Source organism: Spodoptera frugiperda, chromosome 28 (assembly GCF_023101765.2).
Source record: "Spodoptera frugiperda isolate SF20-4 chromosome 28, AGI-APGP_CSIRO_Sfru_2.0, whole genome shotgun sequence".
Lineage (NCBI taxonomy): Eukaryota > Metazoa > Arthropoda > Insecta > Lepidoptera > Noctuidae > Spodoptera > Spodoptera frugiperda.
Genome location: NC_064239.1, coordinates 8412569 through 8434054, shown reverse-complemented (window position 1 = coordinate 8434054; position 21486 = coordinate 8412569). Strand labels below are relative to the sequence as shown.

At 35.1% G+C, this 21486-nt stretch overlaps 2 protein-coding genes across 2 annotated transcripts in view; one reads left to right on the top strand and one right to left on the bottom strand.

Annotated features, from left to right (window-relative positions):
• Positions 1-11257, top strand: part of LOC118264915 (neural cell adhesion molecule 2) — a 161081-nt gene extending 149824 nt beyond the window's left edge. Inside the window, exons 2-11 of the mRNA XM_035577575.2 lie at positions 4189-4301; positions 4708-4906; positions 5490-5621; positions 6089-6241; positions 6597-6687; positions 6880-6982; positions 7380-7538; positions 8034-8154; positions 8509-8601; positions 8982-11257. Of these exons, the coding sequence (XP_035433468.2) occupies positions 4189-4301; positions 4708-4906; positions 5490-5621; positions 6089-6241; positions 6597-6687; positions 6880-6982; positions 7380-7538; positions 8034-8154; positions 8509-8601; positions 8982-9175 (1358 nt within the window). The 3' untranslated portion in view covers positions 9176-11257. The remainder of the gene's footprint in view (positions 1-4188; positions 4302-4707; positions 4907-5489; positions 5622-6088; positions 6242-6596; positions 6688-6879; positions 6983-7379; positions 7539-8033; positions 8155-8508; positions 8602-8981) is intronic.
• A 99-nt stretch (positions 11258-11356) lies between these two features.
• Positions 11357-20388, bottom strand: LOC118264916 (hemicentin-2). The gene is made up of 10 exons (XM_035577576.2): positions 20199-20388; positions 19831-19955; positions 18666-18867; positions 16187-16318; positions 14025-14213; positions 13635-13695; positions 12923-13181; positions 12608-12686; positions 12327-12461; positions 11357-11799 (listed from the first exon to the last, which is right to left on the bottom strand). Exons 1-10 carry the CDS (start codon positions 20248-20250, stop codon positions 11519-11521), a joined length of 1515 nt encoding a protein of 504 aa, XP_035433469.2. The 5' UTR covers positions 20251-20388; the 3' UTR covers positions 11357-11518.
• Positions 20389-21486: the final 1098 nt, after the last annotated feature.

Here is a 21486-nt window from a genome sequence, read left to right as displayed (position 1 = left end):
TATTAGAGCGTTCTTCTGTGTCTGTGTTTTCCCAAATGCGATAATCTCAAAATTGCTCAACAGATTTTCATTCAATTTTCATCTATTAATTTACTAAGAATTGGTATGAATTTACTTACACCAATTTTAAAGTAACTGTAAAACTGAACATTAGCCTATGGCCTCTTCAGCGCATTTTAGCTAACTTTAGCCCATATTTTATACAGAAATAAATAAATCAGATATTACTTTTCGCAACAATATCAAAGTTCCCAGTCTGACTTCTTGTACGACGTAATTTACGACTAACTTCTTAAATATCAGATAATATAAACACCAAGGCCTACTGTCCACGTTACGTCATTTAAAGTCGTCTGTTTATCGTTTGTGAAGTATTAATGCATTCGTCAAATAACGCAACGTGAAAAGTCACCAAGTTTTATGTGATTAATAAAATCTAATAAAAACTTGTCAATGTACACTCGGCAAAGCTAATTTATCATTTACAGCGTTTTACCATAAACATGTGTTGGTAATGTGCATAAAACGTGTTTTCATTACGCATATACACCATACACTGATACTTAGTATCGTTTTCGTGTGGGTTAACGTATACATTCAGTAATGGAGTACCAATAAAAACTAGGGTAACGATAAAAAATAAACGTAACAAACATAGAATAAATCGAATAAATTAACGACTGCCCTAATACCCTAAACATACTAAACCTAAACATACTAAAACGTGTTCCTAATTTAACATTGATCTGCTATGCCATCAATATAAACCTTATTGAAAGACCTTTTGAGGAAATCGTATTCACATTTTAATGGCTTCGCCGTCAAAAGCGAAGAAGCAATCAGGACATTAATTGATGATTGTCGAAATATTCTTCTTTACACGTGGAATTATGAGACGAGGGTGAAAGAAGAAAGTAATTAAGACTCCTTGAATCACGGCGTGACGTTGACACGCTTATGGAGGCACGTCTGTGTGTTTGTGCATCTGTATATGTACGTATTTCTGTGTTACACGGCTTCGCATCGCACGGTTAAGCTGATGTGACGATGTAATAATCCGTAATGAATGTATTCGTAATATTAATATTTCTTATTTTTATTACATAGGAAGAATATAATGAAAGCTGATGGATTTATATGAATTAGGTACTACATAATGAACTCTCCTATTTCGCTCATTTTAGTATGAAAAATATTTTGTCTGTTGTATTTCACAGTTATTAAATTCTCTCATTTCCCTAACGAGACATAATAAGTACTTCTCATCTATAAATAATTCATAGATGGTGCTGTTGTATTTTTAAATCCGCTTGCCATATAAATAGTGTTGTCATACGTCATTTATAGTTTACTTCCCCTATGCCCCAAGGACAAAGCTTGAGGAAACAGCTAATCTCTATACATATAAATATAGAAATGTTTGTATGTAAGTACCCATATCTGTCAAGTTACGAAGACAAGTATACGTTCCATTAAGGAAATATAATACTTTGACATCTCATTCCAACATGTACTTAACGTCAAATGACACGGGATTAATTTATTCATTAAATGCTTTTACACACTTCTAGTTAAAATGGATGAAAATTAATTACAATAATTAATTACGTTGTTTAAGATGTTTTACAATTATTTTTGAGCAAAACTTGACTATGTTTTTGGTTTAGTAGCTGCTTGAGTGAGTATCGAGGTTCGGATAGCAAAACGTTGTCTAATTTTTTTCATAGTTTAGATAAATCATTTTACCAGTGTAACTATCTACTATCCGGAGCTGCGGACTACCTAGCGGGTTTACCGGGGCTCCGGCTGGAAAAGCAGGAGTAGGAACGGGATGGTTTTTAGAAAGTAAGAGTCTGACACTCCCTCTCAACTCGCCCAATGCGGGAGAAGTCTTTGGATGATTTTCCCCCCTTAAAAAGAAACTGTCTTCTATTATCAAATAAAGTCTTTGGACTTCAATGGAATATTTTCCACTGACCCACATACATTTGTAGTATTTTTTTCTTAGGCAATTAAATTCGTTAGTGCTTACTACGTAACTGCCCCGTCTGAGCGCTTTAAGAGCTTATCCGTACTCTGCTAGCGAGCTGTAAAGACCATCTGCTGCCAACATTTATCAAACAAAAAACTACTCTTTTAATTGTAAATTACGGTTGTAATTCCAGTAAATGATCGTCCACTCAGTGCTAAGCGCGATTTAAATTTAAGAAGGATTTTGCGAAAGATAAGAAATAAGATGCTTATCGTTTGAATTTAATATTTTTGTTTATTTCCTTGTGAAAGATGAAAGATTATTTCTTTAACCTAAATTGTATTACGTTTAAAATGTAGATAAAAATAAAAAGGAGTATGATTTACACAATTGTAAAACTGATTTGATTAATGAATATAAACTGTTTCTAAGATCTATCACATATAATGGACCTTGGAATTGATGGAAAATAAACTCAAACATTACACAAAAACCACTATTCAAAATCTATTATAACCAAACTAGCCAGACTCATATAAAAAGCCATTAAGTTCAAGCCCCTTATATAAACACCATTCCTAATTCTACAATAAGTGTTTTTAGGCACGAATATGATAATAATGTAGTCACATTAGTTCAAACAGTCTGTACCTAGTCTATCTATATCTAGGTGTCTGGGTATTCCAGGTCACACGACGCACCCACACGTCCACACCCGTGGCAACAACCAATTACTTACACTTTGCACATTACCTTGGAAACAAATACTCGTACAAATTAGATTATATCTTGTTCCTAATATTATACGTTTCTTTGTTTGTTTGATTTTACATACATACATACATATCGTCACGCCATTAATCCCCGAAAGGGTAGGCAGAAGTGCACATTATGGCACGTAATGCCACCATGTACACCCACTTTTCACAATTTGTGTTGTAAGTCCCATGTAATAGGTGGTGAGCCTATTGCCATATACCGGGCACATTTCCAGACTCCGTGCTACCACTGAGAAATTTTCGAAAAACCGAAAAAAGCCCAGTAATACTTCGCCCAACCCTGGAATCGAACCCGAGACCCCTTGCTCGGCAGTCGGACTTGCAACCACTCGGCCAACGAGGCAGTCGCCTTTGTTTGATTTTCTTCCACATAAACATGGAGAGTATGTGATATTTGCATCTGGAGATTATTTTAAAGTTCATAAACTCATTAGAGCCACACGGCACCCGACCAGCACCGCCTCGCCGGTCGGTGTCAACAGGGTCAACGAGTGAACGTCGCGAAACAAAGAACAATTATAAATCCTGAATTGGCACTCATAGCTGATGTCACGTGCAACGAATTCGCGGGCACCGAGCGGTCCGCGCAAGCTAAGCGTGCAAGCAGCGAGTTGTCACCGACTGAGCCACCCGCCGTCCACCCGTCGTCCACCCGTGGTCGACGCGCCGAGTGAGCCGATCGTCAGTTGATGTAATGAGCGCGAATCCATAGAAGTTCGTTATAAAGAATACTAATTGAGTCGGTACTGGTCGGGTGCCGGGTGGCTTTAATGAGCTACGACCTTAATACACCTATTTGTGTTTTATAGCCTAGTTATGTACACTAGGAACCATTCTAGACCTCGTGATTCTACTGCGAAAATACTGAATAATACTGCTCCCTGTCCGTTGACCCTTTGCTAGGCCTAACCTAAAATGACAATTTTAAACACATTTATTTTCTTAAACTATGAATAAATAATACTAACTGTGAGTCTTTGTATTTTGTGTAAATACATAATATAGGCTAATATTAGTGCACTTTCCAACAGTTGGTAAGTGTTGCTTGGCCAGTGGCGACAGGACAAAGTTTCGTGTGACCGGAATTTGTGGACACAACAAGTTTCACTGTGAATACTTCAACCACATCAATGTTCCACACTTAGTTTTGTTCACTAAACATTTTGTTACCTATTTATTTATTATAAAAAATAAAAATTGAACTATTACTTATTTTAAAGTATTTTTTTATTATAATGTATCGTAATTTTTCGTTAAAAATTATAAAATACTCCATGGCAACAAAATTTTCTTACACTTTCGGTAACTTTTGACAGTATAAAAAAGTCGCTAACTTTTGATGTTTTAAATAATATTATCAACGCCGATACAAAAAGAGAAAAGTAAGACTATTATTAATGCAATATTTTTTTAAATTTCTCCTTTCTTTGATTACAGTTCGACCAGATGAGGAACTACCCGAGCCAACTCTGCGCATCATGGCGCGGTCGACCGTGTACAACGTCGGCGAGACCAAAGCCATCTTCTGTAAAGGACAAAATCTCGTAGAAGTACGTATTTCTGATTTTTTCACATGAAATATAAAATGTATAGCTTGTCTATGGCTACACATCGCGTACAATGTTAGATTCCGTGCATTCATTAAGAACTTAATAATACTTCGTCCACTCTGTAATTAACCCAAAATCAATAGTTACATTACAACATTACATAATTCTTTTATTATTTTTTAATATCGTCACACGTTTTATTCCCGAAGGAGTAGGCAGAGGAGCACGTTATGGAACGTAATGCCAATGTACAGTTGTACACCTACTTTTCACAATATAAGTTATAAGTCCCATATGATAGGTGGCGAGCCTATTGCCATATGCATTACATATTGTCATATACATTTCATAAATGTACTAATGAAAATGAAAGTAAATGTTTTATAATCTCCTTTCCTCCTTTCAGCCTATTCAATGGTACTCCCCCTCGGGCAAGTTAGTCGAGGAGCGATCTACCAAGAATAGTCGAGTGTTCGTGGAACGGAAGACGGAGGACAACGGAGTCCTAGTGCCGCTCATCATCCATCGCATCAAGATCAGCGATGGAGGGAACTGGACCTGCAAAGCCGGGAACCTGAGTGAAACCAAGGAGTTTATTGTCGGAGGTAACTACTAATTTGAGAATGGGCCGGCTCGACCGGAGTGATACACGGCCTCACAGAAAACCGACGTGAAACAACGCTTGCGTTGTGTTTCGTTGTGTGAGTGAGGTTACCGGAGGCCCAATTCCCCCCTTCCCAATCTTCCCCATACCCATTCCCGAGCAACAACCCTTAAATTCCTAACTCCCAAAAAGCCGGTAACGCACTTGTAAAGCCTCTGGTGTTTCAAGTGTCCATGGGCGGCGGCGATTGCTTACCATCAGGTAATACGTCTGCCTGATTATATGGCCAAAAAAAAAGTTTCATAAAAAAAAAATTGACATAAGATTGGTCTAATTTTCAGATAAGATCTTACTAATATTGTAAATGTTAATGTTTGTGTGTGATGTTTATGAAGGGGTCGCGAATGAAATTCTGGAATAATAAGTAGGATACCTACTTTTTATCCCACGGGACCATTAATACATATTCGAAAACCCAATAACTCATAACTACCTATCTCTCAAATCTAAACCAGTTCTTATATTATGTTTTACGATATATGTATATCTTACCGACACATTAAAATTTTACACTGTTACTCCAGAAAAAGTAAACATCACCGATAGAAACGTCACTCTAGAGGGAGAGGAGGGAAAATCCGTTAAGTTGACTTGCGAAGCCAACGGCTACCCTCTTCCAGTTGTCGTGTGGTACAAGGACAAGCATCAAATTAGGGGTAAGTAAAAATGAACCATTATATACACACTATTAAATATTACATTACAAGTACATTTTATGATATTCTTCTCAAAGAAGGTAGCTCATAACTTATTAGTGACACTAGGTACAAGAATTTTGAAAATAGAAAATACTGAATTTTAGTTAATCTCCTCATAGTCAACACAAATGGCTTTTATAGCCGCTGCTGAGTGATGCGAGCAAAACTAGAAATTGAACCCTAGACCACGTCCTCAAAAATAACTTACTATCTTAAGCAACGTGACCATTAACTACTTATTAGTAAGTTCTAGGAAGTAACGCCTTAAATAATGTATTTTTATATAAAGCTAAAAATGCTTTCGACCGCCATCTCACCCAATGGTAAGTGACGATGTGGTCAAAGATGGAACATGCTTTGATAGAAACAGCCTATTCACCCTGGCCACTATTAAAATCTTAAACTTCATTTAATTAAATTTTCAGATAAGGAGGACACCAAGAAGTACGTAATCAAGGCAGACAACTCCTTAGAAATCAAGAAGCTGAACCACGCCGACGTTGGCCTTTACGTGTGCAAAGTGAGACAAAAGGCGCTGTCTCACTACACTGAGAAGACTGTTCATCTGTCTGTTCAACGTAAGACTTTATTCCTTATCCATACTAAACCTACACAAAAGCCGTGTGAAGAAATAAGTGACAGCTTAAATGCTTAAGTACATTAATTTTATAACGTTATGTCTAGAGGTGATTTCCTACCAAAGATGTGCTATGCTACGTTGCTGTGGATGCGTTTGACTCTCACCGATCATATTCATTGGTACGCATAGCATAGCACTGGTGGAAACGGACTCAGCTAAGCTATGTTTTTATGTGGAAAGATGCGTGTTATAGAAGTGTGCTATAAATGGCTTCCCTACTATCGATACATCATTGTGATCATTTTAAAGACGTTTCCTATATTTTTATTTCACTTGCTAATTATTCTTTTCAGATAAACCAATTTTGTACAACAGCGATACACAGATGATTTACACAAACACAAAATACAAGACTGAAGAGGTTTATGCCATTTTGAATGATACGTAAGTATAACAACAAATGGACTCATCGCAACGAGAACGCGTTCGGCGCTCTGATTGGTTGGTTTATTCGAACCGGCCAATCAGAGCGCCGAACGCGCTCTCGTTGCGTTTACTCTAAACGTAAAGCAAACTCGTACTAAGGGTACTATGGTCATATAAATATAATTCATGAATATTTGGTTTTGTTTCCAGCAAAAATGTGACTTGCAGTGCTATCGCGAACCCACCTCCAACCTACAGGTGGTTCAGGAGGCTCGATAGCAGTTATGATGAAGCCATCCTGGAACCCGATACGGTAATAAATATATTATAACCTATGTCTATACTCTAAATACTTACTTAATATATAAAACTAATTAAGAATTTGTTTGAACGCGCTCATCTCCGGAACTACTGGTTTGATTTGAATAATTATGTTTGTGTTGGAATAGTACATTTATCAAGGAAGGTTATAAAACATTACACTACGACCAATAAATGTTGAGCGATGTCTGAAAAACCATTTTCATTCTCATTTTTGTAAATCTTTTCTATAACTTGTTGCTACATGCATCATATTATTTAGTCCAATAAACTTTAGTTAAAAAGATCATTAAATGTTTAGTCACGGAAAATTTTAAAGAAATCAGCTCGTTTTTTTTAGTGTAAATATTTACTTATGTATCTAAATTGTTTGATTTTGTAAATTGCAGGTAATCACATCCGAAGATGGAACTAGCTCCGTGCTTATCCTGAGAATTCGAGACGAAACCTATTATGGTGAATACAAGTGTTCTGCAACCAACAGCAAGGGTGCTGAGTCTATCATCTTCCACGTGAACCCTGGCTCCAAACCTCTACCACCAGATACCGTAAGTGGAAGTCACTCCAAAATAAAATATCACAAGAATTCATAAGTCAGCAACTCGCATTTGGCTGATGGTCTTGTGATTTTCGATAGTGGTAAATGGGTCAATCTCCAAAACAGGCGTGTTCGTGTGATCGCTCTGGCGCTTTTCAGATATAGATGTTTATTGGTGGTTATGTATATCATTGAAAAGAATTATATTCAAATAGTACCTATGTTTTTGTTGTTTTGAGATACATAATTGCTATCAAATGTCTATGTCTAAAGGGCACCAGAGCGATCACACGAGTGGGCCCATTTGGAGATAGACCGAAATCCAGTTCTTAAATCAAAGTAGAATTATTTAGTCATTAACATGGGACTACAGACTCTTTGAAAATGAAACCAGTACTACAAAGAGATGGACTAACTACATACATCTGACAAGAACAAATGAAATCAAACACAAACTATGAATAACTTCATTATTATAAAAAAATCGTTACATTTCCAAACACAGGTCCAACTGACAGCAGCTAACACGACCAATCTGACCTTCAACGTGACCTGTTCATCTTGCAATTTCGCCAGCCCTGATGAAGTGCCCGAATCACCCGATCCGAAGAACCTCACCGTTATTGGTAAATATCTGTTTTTATGGCAATATTAAAACCCTAACAAAAGGTGAAAAGAAAAGATGAAAAGAAAATTGACTGCACGGTTGGCGCGGTGGCTGGGCAACTGGCTGCCATGTAACGTGTAGCGGGTTCGATCGCACGGAGCAACTCTTTGTGTGATCCACAAATTGTTGTTTCGGGTCTGGGTGTCATGTGCATGTGAAATCGTATGTTTGTAAACGCACCCATGATGCAGGAGAAAGTCTTTTCTTTTTTAAAAGAAAAAATAATTTACATGTGTATAAGTACCAGAAGCTTGTAGAATATGTTAATTAATTCTGAAGCGTTAACTAACTTAAATATATCTTATTATTTCAGGCTACATTTTCCAGCTTACTCCCAGTAAACAAGGTTACCCAGCTGATTGGGATGGAGCACCCGAATTCCGCGTTGACATTGAAACTGCCAACAGTGAGTTCTCTTTTAATTATTTTATGACAAAAACAGAGAAAGACTGCTTGCAAGAAACAGATTCAAATTCTGTTAATCTTATACGTACCAACTGTTGATTGAATCTCCGAAAGCGTATGAGACAAATACGACCATATTACTTTAAATATTTATCTAATTGAAATATAAGATCTCTGATGCAAAGTTACGCCTTTTATTCCCGAAGGGGCAGAGATTTTCACCGTTTGTGTTATAATTCCCATGTAATAAGAGGTGAGCCTATTGCCATATACTGGGCACAATTTCAACTCTACTACTACTAAGAAATTTTCGAAAAACCCATCAATACTTTTAATTTAATAATATTATACAGGTCTTTAATTTGAATAATATTTTTTCAGACACCCTGTTCACATTAGGACCTCTATCAAACAGTACAACATTCCACGTTCGCGTGCGTACGCGCAACGCCGCGGGTAACTCTGAATGGCTGGAGGCAGGCTATGCAGCGACTACTGATGACGCCATCAGGCTCTCTGCCAGTTTACTCCTCATCACCGTGACCATATGCATGCGTATGTTTGGTCATTTTTAAAAAAGCAGCTTTGTTTGAAGTGGGGATATTTCTTTAAAGTATATGTATAAAATGGTCTGTTGTGATTCGCTGGCTTAAGTTTAGTTTCGGAAGGATGCCGACAATTTTGTGACATTTGTGTGCGTATAGTTCAATGTTAATGTTACGTTTGTCACTTAAGAAAATTTTACTGTATGTTGAATCACATAATGAAATATTATCGTAGAAAGTTCAGAGTTAATTACAGATTATTATGAAGATATCTGCTACATAGTTCCCTTAATACGATGCCAAATATAACGCCAAATCGTTGAATTATGTTTAGTGTTACATTAATAAAACACTCTATCCCCATGACATACCAAAGTTATTGTAGATAGATAATATCTAATTTGAACAAAATAATTGTCTATTATTAAAGTTTTAAATAATTAAGTGTTCAATTCTCCGAATAGTTAAAAGGCCTGAAGTTGTACTTTTTAATGAAAGTAACTTGTATCTATTTAATATCGACTTTAATGAACATGAAAGGAACGTAGTAACGAAAATTTTTGCTTGATTTCATTTGCAAGTAAAAGATGCGCATAACTGTACATGTATGTATGTTATATTGCTGTGATTTGCTTAAGTACGTGTTAAATAAGGTATTTACAGAACTAAATTACATTCGACAAGTCCAAGACGAAATAATGCTGCCACTTTCTTTAAAAAAAAACGTTAGACGTTTTGTATGAAAACATTATTTGTACCTATAACTTTGATGACAGACCCAGTATTTGACACTTGACAATTTTTTTTGTAATAAGAATTTTTACTCTAAAATTTTGACCAATTGCAAAAGTGCACACACTTCTTCGGCATTCCGCCGTACCTACACCTTTTTTCGTTCACTTGTAAATACTTATAAAATTATTTAGCTCTGCGTAAAATAACGTAGTATATAAGTTATCGCATATATGTATGTATGTATGTACGTAAAAGGGTTTAAAGGCGTATCTACTTTTGGAGTTACTAGAAAATCTGAAACATCTAAACCTACTTTGTATTGCTAAGTGACACTTACGGAAGTGTTTGTCCACTGTTTTTAGGGAATAAGTAGGTTTAATACCCTCAACTTATAAGGCTCTAATGCTAACTTTCATTTAAATGGAGGGTGAAAGTGAAATAGAAAAAGTTTTGAATAAGTAACATTTTATAAGTAAGAACTACAATTGGAAAGATTGCTAAACTTTCATTCTACCGATAATGTAATGAAAAGTTGCTACAAAATTTAACTCCAAAAGTAGCTACACGCATAGGTATGTTAGCTGGAACTGATAAAGCACTATGTATGAGTAGATAAATACTATTAAGTATATTTTAAGTTATTGTCGTTGTTTAGAATAAGTTTAATTTAAAATATTGATGAAAACGAATCCTTAACACTACAAACTATGACAATATATATGCAGGTATGAACGTATTTTATCAAAAAAAAAAATATTAACATTCATTTCCAATTTTTACATTCCAACTAACTAACGCCTAACAAGTTTTGGTCAATTTTAATTGCTTAAGTCCCAGTTTTACCATGTTCTTGCAGGAAGACTGATTATTCTATTGTATATTTGTTTTCCTATGTATCGCTTCTTTAGATAAATAGTTAGGTTTACCCTTTATATGAGCTGGAAAGGAACGATTTCATTCGTCAATCTTTGAGATTGATTGTACAAAATTGTGTACAGGAATTGACAAACAATGCGTTCTTCGGCTCTTAAAACGTTAAGAAATTGTGTACCATTAAATATTACTTGCAAAGTTAGCTTAAGAAGCTTGGTATCACTAAAATTAAGGGCTATTTTAAGCCTCGAACATAATGTGCTGCATACTCACTATCGTGGACATTAAACAGTCTTAGCATTTACATAAAATTTATATGTAGTTGAACAAAATGATTGTTTTATAAAATGTTTATTGCCGTTTGTATTTGTATAATGTACACGTCTCTGGTTATTTCTACTGTGTACATACGTCATATTGTCGGCCAATGGGTTTCATATACACTAATTGTTACGTTAATTACACTGGTGTTTCTGCCTCTAATAAAATGGTTTATAAACATTTCTTTGGTTATTTTTATTTCGTAATAATATACCCCAATAATTTTTAGCAGTCAAAATCATATTGAGACAAATGACAAGGGCGTTAGAAAAAACTACAAAATTAATAACAAAACAGCTGCAAACTACACTTTATTGACTGAAAAAATGTATTTACAATGCAAATGAAAATACAATCTCTTAAAACCAAATACTATGAAATAAACAATACAATAAGATTTCATAACAAACAATAAATAAATAAATACAATTTTGAACTTGGAAACTATTTAACCAATCTCATGGCGAACATACAGACGAAAGACACCACAAAGATACCTCCAGCAAAGAATATGCCATAGAAAGTTGCATCATTCATAGATTCTGTGTTGTCAGCAACTTCTGGTTCCGATTCTGGAGCCTCTGTGGTAGTTGCTTCTTCAGATTCGACGGTAGTGGACACAAGGATAGGATCCGACCAGATCGATTCTCCAACCTCGTTCGTCACTCTCAAACGGATCCAATAGGCAGTTTCGGCCTCCAATTCTTCTAGTGGGATTATGATACCTGTTAAACATACAATGATATCTTATAAAATATCACGTGAAATGAAAAAATGTTGCTGTTGTTGTTAATTTTAGATGAGAAAACCTACAACATCTAAGATGATACAGACTTGATGTTATGTATTATCCATTTTTGATAAGCACGGGAACAAAAATAATAATAATAGTTAATGCAATTCCATTGTAGGAGACCCATGGGCTGGCTCGACCGGATCGATACCACGATCTCACAGAAAAACAATTTGAAACAATGGTTGCCTTGTATTTCGTCGTATGAGTGACATTACCGGATGCCCAATTACCCCTTTCCAAAATCCCAATCTCCCCAATCCAACGCCCAACAATCCTCAAATTCCTAACCGGTGTTTCGGGTGTCCACGGGTGGCGTCGATTGCTTATCATCAGGTGATCCGTCAAATCATTTTCCATAAAAAAAAATTTTCGAAAAGTTATGACTAGAAGATACCTAATTAAATTCCAAACGACAATGTTAACTCTTTCTAAAAAATGTTTTTTAATTAGACTCACCTCCAACTTCAGGGTCGATCGTCTCATCTTCTTCCAGTTTGACTTCAGTCTGTTTGCTTCTCCTCCAGGTGGCTTCTCGCGGTGGAAGGAACTTCTTCTTATTAGTTTCCTCAGTTGTGTATTGGATTTGGAACGCTAAAAATTGCAATAACAATTTAATTTGATCTTTATTAGGCATAATCTATTGATCTAAAAGCAAATGAAATTAATTTGATCATCTGGTTAGCTAAAATGGAATAGGTTGGGAAATTAAAAACTAGGGTGGATATTAAATAACTTACCACTAATTGGGAACTGTATGTCATCATACCACGTCACGTTCAAATATAGCGCGTCTGATGTAGCATTAAATACATTAACCTGAAAATAAAACATTTGTTAGGTAATTGAGGAGAACAGACAACAAATTCATCTCCTTCTCCTTGTTAAATAATTAAAAAAATAACTTAAACATAAATCTTAGCGTTCACCACTAAAATCACCTGAAGCAATTATCAGAGCAAATCACAAACTCGATACAATTAGCTAAGATTGTTTTCTAAGGCTATAATGGCTAGTTAAGATTGTTTTCTAAGTCTCTAAAGGCAATTACTAACTTCACTGGGCCTCTTCGGTTTCTCCATTTTCATTAGAGTGAAATATTTCTCAGAAACTCCGAAATCGTTGCTTGCTTGACATTTGTATCGTTGCCAAAACGTGGATTGGTTAGCCACTACTGTCAGTATCGCCTTGGAGCCGTCCTCGGAGAGTTTTATTTGTTTTTTATCAAACTCGTACAAAACATCGTCTGTCAAGTCTTTGAACCATCTGTACGTGGCTGCTGGGTAACTGTCCGCAGAACAAACTATGTCCACTCTGAAAGAAAATTAATCGAAAGCATGGCTGAGTTTTTATAATATCTCCTCCATCACGTAAATGAAAATTATGCTAGTCCTCTGCTTTCCATACTAATTAAAGCAAATAATTCCATTATTGTAGAAAGTATCTCATTATTTTTTATCATTTTGTCCTCATTAGCATTAATTATACTAATACTTAGATACATTTTTAAAACAGGCCAAATAAAAATTCCGTTCCTTGTTGCGTTAAATGTGTGTTTGTGTGTTACGCAATCACGTCAAACTGGCTGAAGGGATCAGTATAAAAGGGACAAAGGTAGATTATTGTCTAGAATAACACATAAGCCTTATCTTTTATGGGAACGCGGACGAAGCCGCTGGCAGAAGCTAGTTAAAAATAAAATGTCTACATTATGTTCGTAGTTTACAACGTGAGATGTAAACTCACGATTATTCGACGACTACTTACTCTTGATTATTCTTGCCGTAAACTGATTTGGTTTTATTCCCTTCCTCGAATATAGGAGCATCTGGAAAAATACATAATTTTCGTTGTGTAAGTGTAGTTACCAGGGGCCCAATAACCCCAATTCCCAACAGATTTTGATGAAATTTCTTTCCAATCCCCGATTCCCCAACACCCCATAAATTACTAACCCCCAGAAGGCCGGCAACGCATTTCTAACGTTAACGTTAACGGTGTCCATGGGCGGCGGAGTATTGCTTACCATCAGTTGATTCGTCTGTACATTTACCGGCTTATATCATAAAAATGAAAACAATTCAAATTAAATGATCTTACTAGCCTATCATATGTTGTGATTGTTTTGTCAAGGTCATCAATAAACCAAATACTCACAATTAACATTCAAAGTTATATTGAAACTCGTGGTATGGCTACAGTCCTCGACATCTGCAGTCTCCTGGATGCTCTGGCAGGAGTAAACGCCACCGTCCTCTGGCTCCAACGAAATGATGGTGAGGAGACCTTCGAAACCCTGGATGTTGTACTTCGTCATCACCTTGTACTTCTCGGAATTATCTTCATCTATTAAATTGTAAGAGAACAAGTTATTTTATTACCATAGTCCTGTTTGTGTGAGGACAATTTAGCATCGTAAAGTAAGTAATAAATATATTTATGAGCTAAATGATTTGTGACACATTTTGTTTTAATTTGATGCAAGATAATAAAACACTCATTCGGATCAAGGTAAGCGTCCACAGGCCCGCATCGTACGCATCGCACGCAACGGATTTTAGTTTGTCTTGTATAGAAACTCATACAACTGCGTCCAATGATCCGCATCGTACGGACTGTACCATCGGCAATGCCTACATGCGACGCGTACCGATACATTGTTATATAGATTTTTAATTGTGTAATAAATTTAATTCATCTAGAACATTTGTAAAAGGACTTAATTGATTATTTTGTTTATTCTGACGTAGCAGAGTAACAAAAACATAGAAACACAAGCCTTTAAAAGGTGGCAACTTTTTTTTGAAGATGACAAATATCTTAGAACATACGTTTTTGCAACACTTATTTTGTAATAATATCGAAGTGTCTACTTATGTATTGCACACACACAGAAGTTCCTACATCTACTTACGTATCTATGTTTTGTAGGCATCTTGAAATACATGTAAACAATACTCAATAAAGGTAAATAAACTTATTCAAGGTCGAATTAAGAAAACCATTTGTCTTAAGATTGTATGCATTGTATTGTTTATTTAAATTGTATGCAACGGTGGAAAAAACACGCTATTCTTTTTTTTTTTGTTTAAGCAAAAACTGATTTTTAATAAATTTTTAGCAATATAAGTTCGCCTACCTGAAGGGCCGTTATTATGAATACATAATACACGGATGTTTTGATGAAAACTGGAAGATGTTTGACCGCAAGTCGAATAAATTTTAATATCAGTACCCTTAGTATGAGTTTGCTTTTCGTTTAAAGTAGCTAATCGAAAGGAGAGCGCGTCTAGCGCTTTGATTGGCCGACTCGAATAAACCAACCAATCAGAGGGCCGAACGCGCCCTCGTTTCGTTTTTGTTCAACGTAATGCAAACTCGTACTAAGGGTACTGATTGGCCAGCTCGAATTCGTACTAAGGGTAACAGTACGGAATTTCTGTTGGTATTTTTGACAATTAAATAACTCTCATACTTTTGCAAATGAATTACAAACTACGAAATTGAAATTGTTCGACAGATTCCTGTTACAGAAGAAAACAAAATACATCCTATATATACTCGGGCTAATTTTGAGAATCGGCTAACAATGCAATGGCGAACGAACTACTGGTTATGTTGTACCGAGACTTATTAACAATATACCCGCAGAAGTAAAAAAATACCTCACACCTAAAAATATCAAATGTAAACTATGGCGCTTTGCACATGGAGCAACTATTGGAGCAACTGGCAACTGGCAACTAGCTGTTTACATATATTTCAATTGAACAGCGCACACATAGCAACTCGAGTTTCGAGTTCCGGTAATCGTCAACAGTTTTCAGTTGCTGTAATCGATGACTAAGATAGTTCCTAATTGCCGCAACTAGCAACTGTTAAATATTATACCGGTTTTTAAAGTTGCCGTCGACGGCGACGACGTAATAAAATGAGAACAAGTGCTGCTTCTTCGATATCCATTGTCACACTGAACGCTGATCGCTGCGTAGATTTAGCAACTCGGTTATGAAAGTTGCTCACAGATTGCCATAAAATTGCGGCAAACGTAAACGTTATAGCAACTATCAACTTTTTACAAGAAACTTTTAAAATGTTGATAGTTTCCTCAACTTAAGTTGCTCCATGTGCAAAGCGCCTTAAGTAATATTACCTATTTAAGCATGATTATTGTACCTACCTCCATATTATATTATAACATTTAAGACAGATTCCATAGCACGGTTCTAAACCTTAGTGGTCTTTTGGTTGCTATTTGTTATTTTTATTGTATTATTCTTTTGTGTAAATAATAAATAAAGTAAAAAAAAATACTCAACCATTAATAACTTCTCCGTTCCTGTACCAAGTGATTCTTGGTTCAGGTTCTCCTTTCGCTTGGCAGGACAACGTAATGGAGCGCCCCATGTCTGCGCTCACTTCAGGTATTGTGTCTGCGAAGTATGATGGTGCTGTGGACAAGAGAATAATAAAAACTAAAGCACGTAATATACATATAGCTACACAATTTTTTGTCATTCTTCAAAAGCTATGACGATGATTAGTACATCACTTGACAAAACAGAGATGTCAATAGACTTTTAATTCCTATTGTATCGTTTAGTGTGCTTTCCACCAGAAATATGCTATGCTATGTAGATGTAATAGCTAAGCTGTCAAACTATGTGACCATTTCCAATGGCACTAAGCTATGTCACTGTGCGAGTAAGATGTGCTATGAAGATGCGCCGCCGCAAAGTATAGAATATGATTGGTGGAAGCCAAACACATCCACAGCAACGTAACATCTACCCATCCACGTGTTTAACTTTAAACTTAAATGCTACTGAACTGTATGCATAATACTTATAAGATCAGCAACAAGAAAAAAGTGAGACAGGTTTTTTTTATTATAAAATTCATTTACTGAAGGACACGAGCACGTCATGTTTACAAACCGATATGAAGTATCCAATTAACTCGTAATGATGATTTAATAGTTGGTATTCTAAAGACCAGACAATTATTACATTTTGAATGCAGTGAAACATAAATGTTTAATACACATCCTGTTATAACAGTAATGATTTTTGTTATCACAGAACCTAATAAAATTATAAATGTAAAAATGTGTTTGTTTGTATGATTGGATGTGTTTCTTGTCAATCACAATGTAACTACTGAATAGATTTTGATGAAATTTGGTATACAGACAGGGTATGAACTGACGTGATGATACTTTTTATACTATAAGAAAACAGGCGAAGCCGCTGGCAGATATATTATATTTAGTAAATATAAGATTCCAGCTACACATTCAAATTCATTTATTTTCAAGAAGTACATATTTTACAACACAACATTGGACATATCCTTATCGTACCTCGTATTTAGATGACAATACTTTCTTTCCAAAAGTGGTTAATTGGAATAAATAGTTTGACTTTGACTTTGAATTTTATGTTTTTTAGGAAAGTTGACCGATTATATACGGTAATGCGGAAATATACTTTAGTGTCTAAATATTATCTTACCTATATGCTTATATAGTCTTACAGAAACTTCTTTCAGTCATAACTTATAAGTCTCTTAATGTCATTAAGCTAGTATGATAAAGATAAACCATTCAGTACCTACTGGGTGTATAAACATCTGTACTAACAGCTGTTCGAAAAACGTGACTCTCTACTTCATATTGATTTTATACATGTAATAATTTTATGCAACCACGTGGAGTACACATTTCAATAGCTTTTTTGTTACAGATTACAAGTATCCTTATCCTAATAGTCACTTGTACTGATTGACCTCAAATCTGTTTATCTTATATTGCAAAGCAAACTTCATTTATGTGTTCACTATATTAGTTTTAATTTGTGTCCGGAATGAAAGTGTTAGAGCAGGTGTTTTTGGTTACACTCGAATCTATAATATTGGAATTGCGAACAGCATTCTTGCTTTCCCAATTTGTGATAGGGAAAAATTATAAACTATACTGACTTTAGACCATAAGTTTGTAGACTGTTTAGACCATTAGTTATTATGATTTTAATGGCACTGGGCGATATTGTCTCTGAGCGACCAAATCCATTACTAAATTAAAAAATATGTTTTAATTGTCCATGTTAAAAGATAATATAGAGGATAAATATTTTTCTATGAACAAAAAGTGTATAATTTTCACGCTTAGTCACATTTTAAGTCATATACTGCGGAATTAACATGTCTGGTAATCATAAACCACAATACAATACTTATAACGACAATAAAGCAAAACACAATACACGAAGGACATTATAGTTATTTTTACATCAACTACGGGAGTAAAATTCCATGTCATCGCATACACGCTAGTGGGAGATATTGTGTTCTAAATATTTACACACTTCACATTATCCAGTACAAACATGAACATAATTCTAAAAGCACGCATCTTTCCATATAAAAAACATAACTCTGCTGAGTCCGTTTCCACCAGTATTAAGCTATGTATACCAATGAATATGGTTGGTAGAAGTCAAACGCATCCACAGAAACATAGTATAGCATAGTTTAGGAAAAAACTCTAAAACTAACTTTTTGAACGTCAAACAATTTCTACATGAAAAACCAACTCATTAACCTCTTGAGTTAAAGTTTTTCTTACAATTGCTAACCAAGAGCTTTACTAACAACAGAGAATTGCCACTCAACCTACACGTTTGATAACTAAAGAGAAACTGTAATTATAAATATCTGAAGTATATTAGTAGAAGTATAATTCTTGTATTTGCTTCGAAATCTCTAAAACAATGTCAAAATCCATAAAACCCAACTTACCTATAACACACAAAGTGACATTCTTCACCAGATCTCCGGACTTGCACTGGTACACTCCTGTATCCTCCACCTCTGCCTTGGTGACGGTCAGAACAAGAGCTGGTGCTCTACCCCTCATTGCAGGAACAAAATGTTCTTGGGAAAATATCCGACTGCCCGGGATTCGTTTCACTGTATGGCCATTTGGGTCTATCCATTCTACCTGCAACAAGAGAATTCTTCATCAACAAGCTTTGACCACTCACTGTTCAACTCTGCATAAGAGAGTTTGCCATTATTTCCATCCTTTTTTTCATCCAATATCTTGAGAGAGAGTGTTAGACTCTTACTGACTAAAAACTTTGAGCCGGAACCCTGGCTAATTTGTCCACAGTTACGGATAATCTTCGCCCTGGGCAATAAATATAGTGTCGATTCATACTCAACGATGCACTTAACAAGTTACTAAATGGTTCTGTTGAGAGTGAACCATAAAGAGACAGAGTATTAATTTTTTTTAACGCTAGATTAACACTAGATTTTCCTCCTATGGTGGGGTGCGTTTACAAACATACAAGTTCACATGACATGCAACCCAAACCCAAAAACACAATTTGTGGATCATACAAAAAATACACGTTGTAAACCGTGCAGTCAATTTAATTTGTACAGTTCTGCTTACCCCTTTGGAAATTAACAAACTATTATATATTCTGTTACTAAGTATACACAATGCAGGTCAAATGAATGACGTGTGTACTTTTAACTAGATGCTGTAATTGATAACCTTCTGTAGTAATTACATAACATTTAAATTTAACCTAATTTGCGGATTAAAAAAATTAAACGATGTACTTCAGTGAGTATGATATGCATAAATAACATCTGAATATGTATTGAATATATTCGTAACAAAACCGTGCTTATAAGGATAATATAAATTGCTATACAAGTTTAAGAGGTAAGGAATATTAAATTCTAAAATTACGAGCGATCTGTTCAGATTTTGTATGCCAAAGGATTTTCCCGGCTTTTCAGTTAGTAATTTCGGAAAGAACAATGTTTTATTGTAATACTACTTTACTATTCCGAATAAATGAACATCTATGCGTTTTTACATATATTTATCATGTAGTCTAATCGTGCATTATGAATTATGTAATTAAAACAATAATAAAAAAAAAACCTTTTGATTTCGATTCGATGCCTTACAGCTAATAGTTTTATGTCCCCCAACTTTCAAAAAATCGTCATCTCCATATGTGACAGGTTCCACCATCAAACTGTTTTCCACTGGTTTTAGACCATACACTGTAAAAATATAAAATTAGTATTAGACAATTAATTGTGAAAAAAAAATTCCTTAACACAATAAAACCAAAATTGCCTACATTTGTTAAATATCGTGTTACACAAAACTCTTTTCAAAAAAGGAAATTAAAAAAGATACATTTCTTGTACTTGGAAACTAAAATAAAATACCCATAAAATTATTATTTTAATGAAATAAATAACACAAATAATTTTATGCAAAAAAAATAATTATTGACATACCTGTCCTATACAGCATATACACGAAAACGATCACATAAAAAACCCACTTCATTTCGATCGCAAAAATTCGAAATTTAAATTCAAAAAACGAACTGTCACATTTACTTTTTTTAACAGATTAATATCACATGTGAACTTTTTTTGTCGTGATGGCAGAGACGCGACCTGGATGAAAGTGCGGTCCTGGGTATATCACACACATACGGACGAATTAATGAATAGGAACAATTAATTTGTTTTAATTATCAACGTTGTACACAATGTCATCAGTGAGGAAGTCGTACTTACCGTCGTTACCATGGAAAATTAAAAAGGTCACAATACTGTGTTAAATATAACATATACCTACTTAATGATGGTAGTCGGTGGCCCAATAGTTGCTAATATGGACTACTGCGCCAGAGTATCGGAGCTGCGGACTACCTAGCGGGTTTACCAGGCTTCGGCCTGAGTAGCAGGAGTAGGAACGGGGTGATTTTTAGTAAGTAAGAGTCTGACACTCCCTCTCGCCTCACCCAAGGCTGGAGAAGTCATTGGATGATTCCCCCCAACCCCCTTAAAAAGGGTTCCAGAGTAGGTTAATTCTAGAATTAAGACCAAACTTAGCATTTTTATATTATATTTGAAGAAGTCCTGAGTTATGAACGGTGCCACAAAAAAAAATGTGATGACAAATGATTCTATTACGTTTTTGTATCACTTATGCCCGAATACTGAATCGTGTCTCAAATATTTAACAAGTACTCAAATGATTGAACATAAAAATAACTATACTTCGTTTCGCCACCAATGGTTTTCCCGTTTTCCTGTTTTTCTCTTGAAATTTGCCCGAATTTTCTTTGCTATAAACCTCACGGAGCCTGAGATCTTTCCAACGAATGCAAATCTGTGGAAATCAGTTCGCGCGTTCCGGAGTTATATAGCGTCAGGAAGGAAAACCCGACTTATTTTTATATTATAGATCAAGTACTAAAACATTTAAAAAGAAAGTCTAAAGTAAAAACTAGAATTATTATTTATTTCAGTAAATATATTTTGCTTTTACGGTTCTACATCCGGGTACAAAGTTTTATCAAGTGTAGAAATGTAATATAATGCTTCAATGAAATTCAATAACTTATTGTGACCCACAGGAAAACGCATATTAAAAAATTATAATTAATTAATTAATTAATTCTTTATCTTGTTTCTAGGTACTTGTTTATGAGAATTTTATTATGTACTAGCTTTTGCCCGCGACTTCGTCCGCGTGAAATAAAGACTTCTAACAATATTTGAGATTTTGACT

What these genes read in the sequence shown, in the direction of transcription:
- LOC118264916 (XM_035577576.2), bottom strand. Translation starts at nt 20,250, where the DNA reads ATGAAGTGGGTTTTTTATGTGATCGTTTTCGTGTATATGCTGTATAGG. An exon ending in CATCGAATCGAAATCAAAAG is followed by an intron (nt 18,868 to 19,830) that starts GTTTTTTTTTTA and finishes CTCTTGTTGCAG; the next exon opens with GTAGAATGGATAGACCCAAA. An exon ending in AACCGAAGAGGCCCAGTGAA is followed by an intron (nt 12,687 to 12,922) that starts GTTAGTAATTGC and finishes TTTTATTTTCAG; the next exon opens with GTTAATGTATTTAATGCTAC.